The 8,265-nt window shown below is 45.2% G+C and overlaps 1 protein-coding gene across 1 annotated transcript in view; it reads right to left on the reverse strand.

The window, feature by feature from the left end:
• Positions 1–8,265, reverse strand: part of Atp6v1c1 (ATPase H+ transporting V1 subunit C1) — a 22,020-nt gene that overhangs the window by 10,465 nt on the left and 3,290 nt on the right. Inside the window, exons 3-6 of the mRNA XM_023702345.1 lie at positions 7,044–7,129; positions 3,385–3,479; positions 1,025–1,116; positions 92–190 (exon numbers count right to left, since the gene is read on the reverse strand). Coding sequence (XP_023558113.1) covers positions 92–190; positions 1,025–1,116; positions 3,385–3,479; positions 7,044–7,129 — 372 coding nt within the window. The remainder of the gene's footprint in view (positions 1–91; positions 191–1,024; positions 1,117–3,384; positions 3,480–7,043; positions 7,130–8,265) is intronic.

Below are 8,265 nucleotides of genomic sequence, written 5' to 3' on the forward strand. Positions count from 1 at the left end.
ATGTTCCTTTTGCGGTTTTTGTTTGTTTTTAAACTTCAAGCTGCAATACCAGGGACTAACACTACTGGGACTTTCATCAGGAGATACATACTTAGGAACAACCACCAGCAAGGTGACAAGGTATTCGGAGTCCAGAACGAAGTCATCCTTCTTCACAATCTCCGCCAGACTTCGAGTCAGCAAACTTCCTCTGAGGAGTAAGGAGACCATTCAGAGAAATGCGTGATTTTGTCACACACGGAACAAGCGACCAGTCATCTCAAAACACCCTAAAAACACATCTTGAGAGAGAGACCCGAGCATTCACACTTCAGCTGCCCAAGCCCCGCCCCCCCAACATCTGCACCCCCTTCGAAGCCTGCTGGGATTACGCTGACCCAGCCTTCCTCGCCAATGGAGCCTGACTGAGAATGGCCACTCATCAGACACCAACTGAGTGGACGTGGGCCTCAGTGCGGAGCCACACCCTCTAAGCAGCGCCTTTGGTTTCCCACAGCCTCCAGCATCAGCTGAGGCCAGCAGCTTGGGGCACCCAGGCACTCATCAGCTCTTTCCCACCAGCCTTTGGTCGTCCAAGAGGGTCATGCCCAAGGCAGGAACGCCCTGACCCATCCAGTGCTGACAGCCCCCGAGCCCCTTCCTCTGGGCCACGTGGGCAAACCTCCAGTTAAGGCTGTGCTCACGCTCCGGGGGCAGTCCTGGAGATGCTAAGAGCAGGTGGCTGCTCGGCAATGACCCGAGGTCCTGGCCTGGAACGATCCACCTCAGAAACATATTTAGTGAAATATCCCAAATGAATAGAAGATAAATCGTAACTTGGTTCACAAATGTTATTTAAGAAAGAAATCAGCCTTTCCTGCTTTTATCTGAATTCTGTAGACTTACATTAGAGCTTTCTCCAGCAAACTAAAAACAATACCACTGTTACTCCAGGAGTGGCTCAAGCTGGGAGGCACGAGGCCTGAACCTCGCTCAGGGCCAGCCCACAACCCAGCTCAGCGCTCGCAAATACCCTGGCCCTTACGCGTTCTTTCGCTCCAGGTTCTGAAGATTCCCCTTCAGGTTGTTGTATGCAGACGCGCGGGATTTCAAATCATTATCAATCTGTGTGACTCCCTTCAAAATAGAAAATGGATAAAAACATGTAACATTTTCCACAATCAGCCTCCACTAAAATAATTAAAAGTAGCTGAACTCTAATATCTACAAACAATACCAACAGGCCAATTTCCACATAAGCATTTTCTATTAATGTTTTAGTCTACAGGTATTTTCATTGTCATTACTACATAATACTTCTTTTGGGGGACTGTGGGACACAGGGTGTCCCCCATGATCCAAAGCAACCCCGTCTGGGTTTCTCCATAGCCAGCACCACAGGCCTGCAATGTCACTACTATTTTACCCTAAAAATCATGTCAGTGGGCTGTAGGCCACTGGGTCTGATAATGTAAATTCCACTACTACTACACAAAACACTTTCTCAAAAATTAAAATCATTAAATTTGTGTTACAAAAGCTAACCTCTTTTCAAAAGAGAACTACAACTACAAACTACTTAGAGAGAAAAGCACAGTTGGTTTAGCGCACATCTGGAGACCCGGCTGGCACCCTCCTCTCCCGTGGCACCAGGTCACAGGCCCATGGCTTCACCCCAGCTGGCTCCTCCTCCACCACCATGCAAGACAAAGAAGACTGAATGCTGGTCAAGGACCCAAAGAAAACAAGGTTCAGGAGCAGCACGAGCACCACTACACAGCTCTCACTGTCCCTAAATTACATGACGAAAGGCCAGGAGTGTTGGCGCCCATGTGTAAGCCCAGCACTCGGAAGCTAAGGCACAAGGATCCCTGCCGAGCTACACGGTGAGTTCAAAGCCTAGACCACATAGTAAGACCCTGTCTCAGAAACAAAAGAAAAAAATTCTGCAGTTACTTCGGTTAAAATCTTTACTAGCAACTCATTTCCATTTAAATAATGTCACTAGAAATGAAGAAAATCTGTCCAGTAACTTAAAGCACCTGCCCGCAACTAGCTCATGGGCTCACCAGCGGACATTCAAGAAGTCCTGTCTATGTGCATCATCGTAATTGGTTAAAGACTTTATACTTTCGCCCAAGCTTGAAGATGTTTTTCTTGTGGTATGGGAGCCGAACCCAGGATCTTCTCACTGAGCTACATCCCCAGCCCATTTTCTTAGTTCTTATTTCAAGGCAGGGTCTTGATAAGTCATTAAATTGTGCAGGATGGGCTCGAACTTCTGATCCTCTTGCCTCGGGCTCTCAGAGTGCTGGAACCACAGGTGTATACCACCATGTAAGGCCTTTTGGTAAAATCTATCAAGTACGACCCTGTCTCAAAAAAACCCCAAGTAACTGATGTAAGTAAGGCGGGCTCTTAGCTGGGTGCGTGCATGAATGGGCTCTGAGGCCCCTGCACCTAAAATCACATGATCTCAGGGCACAGGGACAGTGGCAAATAATCACGAGGTCAGAAACCACGAAGGTTAATGTTTGCACAAGTAAGTACACCTTTGTGCCTGAGAGACTGTGACCACTGATGTGGGCAGCTCCTATCTTTCCTAGATTCCACTTTCCCATTGTACCTGACCTAAGGTGGGCCGAATGTTTGTGTAAATAATAATTACTGAAATTTTTATTTATTTATTTTTTGCAGAACTGGGGGCAAGCGCTTATTCTACTGACCTATCTCCCCAGCCCCTAAAGCAATGTCTTTTTTTTTTTAAGTTTCTTATTGAAATATTGATACAGTATTTGTTAGCCAAGTAAATGCATACTACACAACTCAGATAATCCACACATGAAAATGTTACACTACTTTGTAATGCCTACATCACCTACAACATCAAACACACTGCAATACACCTAAAGGTAGGTTAGGAGGGGTTACTTCCTGCTTATATTCCCTAGCTAAGTCATAAAACAAAGTCACTCTAAATTCATGTGAAAGGGCTTGCGGGTTAGCTCAGTTGTTTAAGCACCTGCTTGGGCAAACCAAGTCAGGCACAGGGGACTGCAGTTTGATGCCCAGCTCCACATGCTGTACCAGACCCTTGCTTAAGGCAGCCTGAGCCAGCCAAAAAAAAAAAAAAAAAAACTCAACTCTTAGGGCTGGCCCAATAGCTCAGCGGACTAAAGCGCCTGCTTAGGCAGACACAACCCCTGGCGCGCCGGGTCTGCCAGGCCAGGCAGTGCTGGCCTAGCCCCGGGGGTGCAGAGACAGCAACTGAGACTGGGCATGGCAGCATGCCTATCCTCCCGGTTCTCTGGGAGGCCGATCTACTTAGTGAGACCCTGCAGGCCCTAACTAAAAAATACAAATAAATAAATTCATATGGCCCACCGGTCTGGATGTTTTTCTTACCTTGGCAATTATTTCAGAAATATTTTTCAGGGACTGCTTGATTGGATACTTGGCCATATCCCACTGGAACCTCGTTATGTAAGTAACCAAGTCAACTGAAATAAGGGAATAAATTAACTGCTGAGGAGAAGTCATAGGATTTTTATATCTATTTAATGCCAAATTAACATCAGTAAAGATGTCATTTCTGAAGAGTCCCAATTAAAAAAATGTGGAACCATATTAAGTGACAAGAATGCGTACCTTGTAATCTCTCCTAGTGACTCAAATATAGAAAGATGTTCCCCTAATGAAATTAAAATGCACAGAATATGTACACATTTGTGAGGTACTTTATATGTAGGAAAAAGGACAAAGACTTTTTTTTAGGGCCAGAGAGACGGCTCAGTGGAATAAGCACTTCCCTGGCAAGCGCAAGGGCCTGAGTTCAATCCCCAGTTCCTGTTAAAGAAGAAAAAAAAAAAAAGACTTTTTTTAAAAGAATACGAAATAGTTAAAAAAAAAAAATCAATAGAAGCAATACAAAAGATCACTAAACAAAGTAAAAGAAATTCAACAATGGTTGCTGTATTGCGTGACATTATTTTCAAATTAGTTGTCTAGGTTACTAGACATAAATGTGAAAAATTGGGCTGAGGAAATAGCTTGGCAGTCTAAGCACTGGCTGGCAAGTACAAAGTCCTGGGCTCGATCCCAGGTCCCACATGCCATGCTGGCCCCAGGTTCCTGGGCACTCCATACTGGGCATGGTAGCATACACTGTAATCCCAGCACTGGGGAGGATGAGACAGGAGGATCACTACGAGTCTGAGCTGTGCAGTGAGACCCTGTACCAAAGTAATAAATTAAATTTAAAAAGTTCAAAGACCCACTTCCAAAAATGGGCATCTGAGAACATACACTTCACACATGAAAAGATACAGTACAATAGCAAATAAATACATGAAAAATGTTCAACATCAGTGGTCATTCAAGAGATGCAAATTAAAACAACACTCAGATACCATCTCACGCCAGAAAGAATGGCTAACACCAAGAAGTCAACCGATAATAAATGCTGGAGAGGCTGTGGGGATAAAAGAACCCTTCTCCACAGTTGGTGAGAGTGCAGGCTGGTACAACCATTATGGAAATTAGTATGGAGGTTCTTCAAAAAACTCGGAGTGGAGGTCCCATTCAAGCCAGCTACCCCTCCTAGGTATTTTTCCAAAAGAATTGAAATCATCATACCACAGTAATATATGTACACCTGTGTGTGTGTGTGCGCGCGCGCGTGTGCGTGTTTAATTTATTTGGTTGTTACAAGGTCTCACTACGCAGCTCAGACTCCTAGTGATCCTCCTGGTTTCAGTCTCTCCAGCACTGGGATTACAAATATGCACCGCTGCACCTGAACTCTGTGGCCAGCTTCAGGCACTGTGGTGCCAGGGATCAAACTGTAGTCCCTGTGCTTGCCTAAGAAAGCGTTTAATCCGCTGAGCTATCTTGCCAGGCCCATCCATGTTTATAGCAGCACAATTTGTCAGAGCTAAATCTTGGAAACAACTCAATGCCCATCAACTGAAAGATGGATAAAAAAGATGTGGTATTTTTACACAATGGAGTATTACTCAGCTAGTTAAAAAAAAAAATAGATAAATTCTAGTTTTGTAGATAAATGAGTACAACTAGAGGCTGTACTGGCAAGTGAAATAAATCATTCAAGAGATGCAAATTAAAACAACACTTAGATACCATCTCACGCCAAAAAGAATGGCTAACAGCAAGACCCACATGTGCAGCCATCGCATTATCTCACTGGTGTGAGAACCTGAAAGAGTAATAAAATCTGAAAAGCACAATCAATACTATGAAAGGAAACTTGTTCAATGGGAAGGAAAAGTGGGATAAGAAAAGGGACAAAAGAAGGGAAAGAAATCTGTTTATGTGCACATGCAGGATAATTTGGACAGACTACTTGAAATTGTCTCTGTGATAAATTTGATTTGATGTTAACCTTTTCTTCACCAATGTCCTCAAACCAAAAAAGGAACCTTCCTATTAACACTCAGTAGTGACTGTCCTGCTGTTATGCAATCTTCAAAATGTAGACCCTGGGCCACGGAGTTAGCTCAGTGGTCTAAGCACCAGCCAAGGCAAGCACAAGGACGCAGGTTCGATGCCTGGTACTGTATGCCAGCCCTGTCCTGGGTGTGCCGAGCTGGCCACCAAGACCAGAGACTTGGCATAATCTCAACACTAGGGAGGCTGAAACAGGAGGATCACTACATTTCCAAGCTGTGTAGTGAGACCCTGGACCAAATACATAAAAGTTAATGATTTTTTAAAAAATGTGGACCCTTTCTTTTTCAAATGGAGAAAAGAAAGAAAAGTAAAACCAAAGTGACACTTGGCTACAAGAGCCCTGGAGGTTGGACAATCAAAACTTCACCACTCCAACAGAACCACAGCCAGAAATAAATAAATAATAAAAAAAGAACCACAGACAGAAGCCCAAACATCAAGCACAACCAAGCCAACTGACAGAAGGAACTCCTATCAATATGTCTGTGTCTCAGTTTCTCCTTTCACAATCCCAATGTGTCAACAGCACAAAGTCCCAAAAGCAGTTCACACTGTCCACCTGCAAATCACCGCCTCCACTTCCTCGACCAAACTGATGGCTCTAGTCTAAGAAACACCTACATCAGTAAAGGTGACATAAATTAACACATCGACCTTCTACTCTAACAGAAACATTAAACAATTATATCAAGATCATTATTATAACAAAAATCAAGAATGACTAACCAATTAAATATTTTATCACTCATACATTATTTTTAAGGATAAGAAATGAGATTAGAAGAACACTGAATTTTATTTATTTATTTTTGGGGGAGCAGAACTGGGGATTGAACTCAGACCCCTGTGCTTGCCAGGGAAGTACTTATTCCACTGAGCCAGCTCCCCCGCCCCCCCCTTTTTCTTTCCAGGCCCTTTTCTACGGTAGAAGAACACTGAATTTTAATAAACTAATCTTATCCCTGCATGCAATACTACATAGGATGAATGCAAAGGGTTATTTTAATGACATATCACTTAAGAGGTATTTAATTTAAAATGAAGCAAATGCCTTAAAAAACAAGTCCAAGTAAAAACAATAACCATGAGGTCAAGTTTTCTTTGGAAGCCATTATCACAAAACAAACCAAGTAGAGACTAGTCCCTGGCTACAGAGATGACAGCCCCTAGCTTAAGGGTACAGGAACCGCAGGCTCAAGTCTAAGGGGAAGAGGCACTGCTGTGCCATAATGAACGGCTGCTGCTCCAGGGCTCTACCAGTTGGATGCTATTAAGTGCAAAAAGCTGAAGAACAGAGAAGTCACTAGCCCAAAAGATGCTGAGGTATGTAACTGAGAAACTGACTATGAACAGGAGATGTCAGAGTTTGCTAACACAAAACTGTGCTGCAGTGTCCAAGAGTATCTTCCATGAGACAGACTCGGGACAAGACGTACCTGGCAATGTCACCCAACTCAGTAATACCAGCTGTATTTTCATGGCTTTCCACTGTACTTAACATCTTCATTCACAGATTGCGTCCCATCCTTCTTTGATTCGGCAGCCAAGCCAATCACTCTGTGGGCGTTAAGGACGGATCATGAGCCCCGGCTTACCTCCATTGGCCAGCAGATTCTCCTGCACTTTATCTCTGCTGTCCTCCAAGACATCAGCCATGTACTGAGCCACCTTCTTAACCACCCTGCAGGGCAAAAAACAAAACCATGGCCACCATTTTCAGGAACAAGGACGTCTGTTCCAGGCTTTCCAGTGGACAGCACACAGACACGAGCTTGATTCTGTTCTCTAATTACACACGTCTAGAAGTGGCTCTGACCTGCTACCTAACACTGTTAAGCACAACACGGACCAAGGTTTTGTTGAGGGAAGATCATTGGGATAACTGGGGGTTAATGAGAATAACTCAACCTCCACTGGCCTACAAAGAAAATGTTGGAGCTGCAGAAGGGACTGTGAGTGGCAGGTATGGCACGTGGAGGACCCCACAGCCCAATGCTCTGTCCAACTGCACCCCAGACACACGCTGTCTCTCAGGCAGCAGCACAGGAAAGCTGTCATGACACTTGAAAGTCCTGGAGTCTTACACCGTATGTACTCAAAGACACTACTGCGCACGCGAGCTGTGCTACAGGAGAAGCCAGCAACAGGGCTGGGGAGTGAGCTCAGTGCCAAAGAAAATGCCTGGCAGTGTGAGGTCCTGAGTTCAATTCCTGTACCAAAGAAAAAGAAACACAACAAAACTGCACAGGCTCCCAGATCAGACCTTCATCTCCTTCCTACACTCAGCAGGTTTCAGCAAGGGACTCGGCCACAGCCCTAAGACAGCCGAGGCAGGGCCACGGGATTCCAGGGCCATGCTCCTTCTCCACCCAGCCCTGCCTCTATTCCTGGTCACACTCAAAATCGTACCAAAGTCACCACCTTCACGCAGTTTGCAATCTAACCGAGGAGATGTGAGGATGCCCAAGGGCCACACACCCAGCCAGCAGCAGAGGAGCTGAGGAGGCTGTGGATAGCAGCATGAGGGTCAGGGCCATTACTGCCGGGCAACCAAGGGGCCCAGGCCAGGCCACGAGGGGCAGGCTCAGCTGCCCAGCACAGTGCCAGGCTGGATTGTACGGCAGGGACAGGATGCATGCGCACGCAGAGAGTTGTGCACTCAGATCAGAGAGCCTAACCAGAGACTTAGAAGTGTATCAACCAGTAAGAGCCAGAAAAGACAACCAAGGGCTGGAATGACAATATCTGTAAACGGGAAACCTCAAACCGGGGAAAGCAGAGCCATTTCAGAAACCATGATGCAAGCAATGGTTCCTC

Source organism: Octodon degus, unplaced genomic scaffold (assembly GCF_000260255.1).
Source record: "Octodon degus isolate 3935 unplaced genomic scaffold, OctDeg1.0 scaffold00148, whole genome shotgun sequence".
Taxonomy (NCBI): Eukaryota; Metazoa; Chordata; class Mammalia; order Rodentia; family Octodontidae; genus Octodon; species Octodon degus.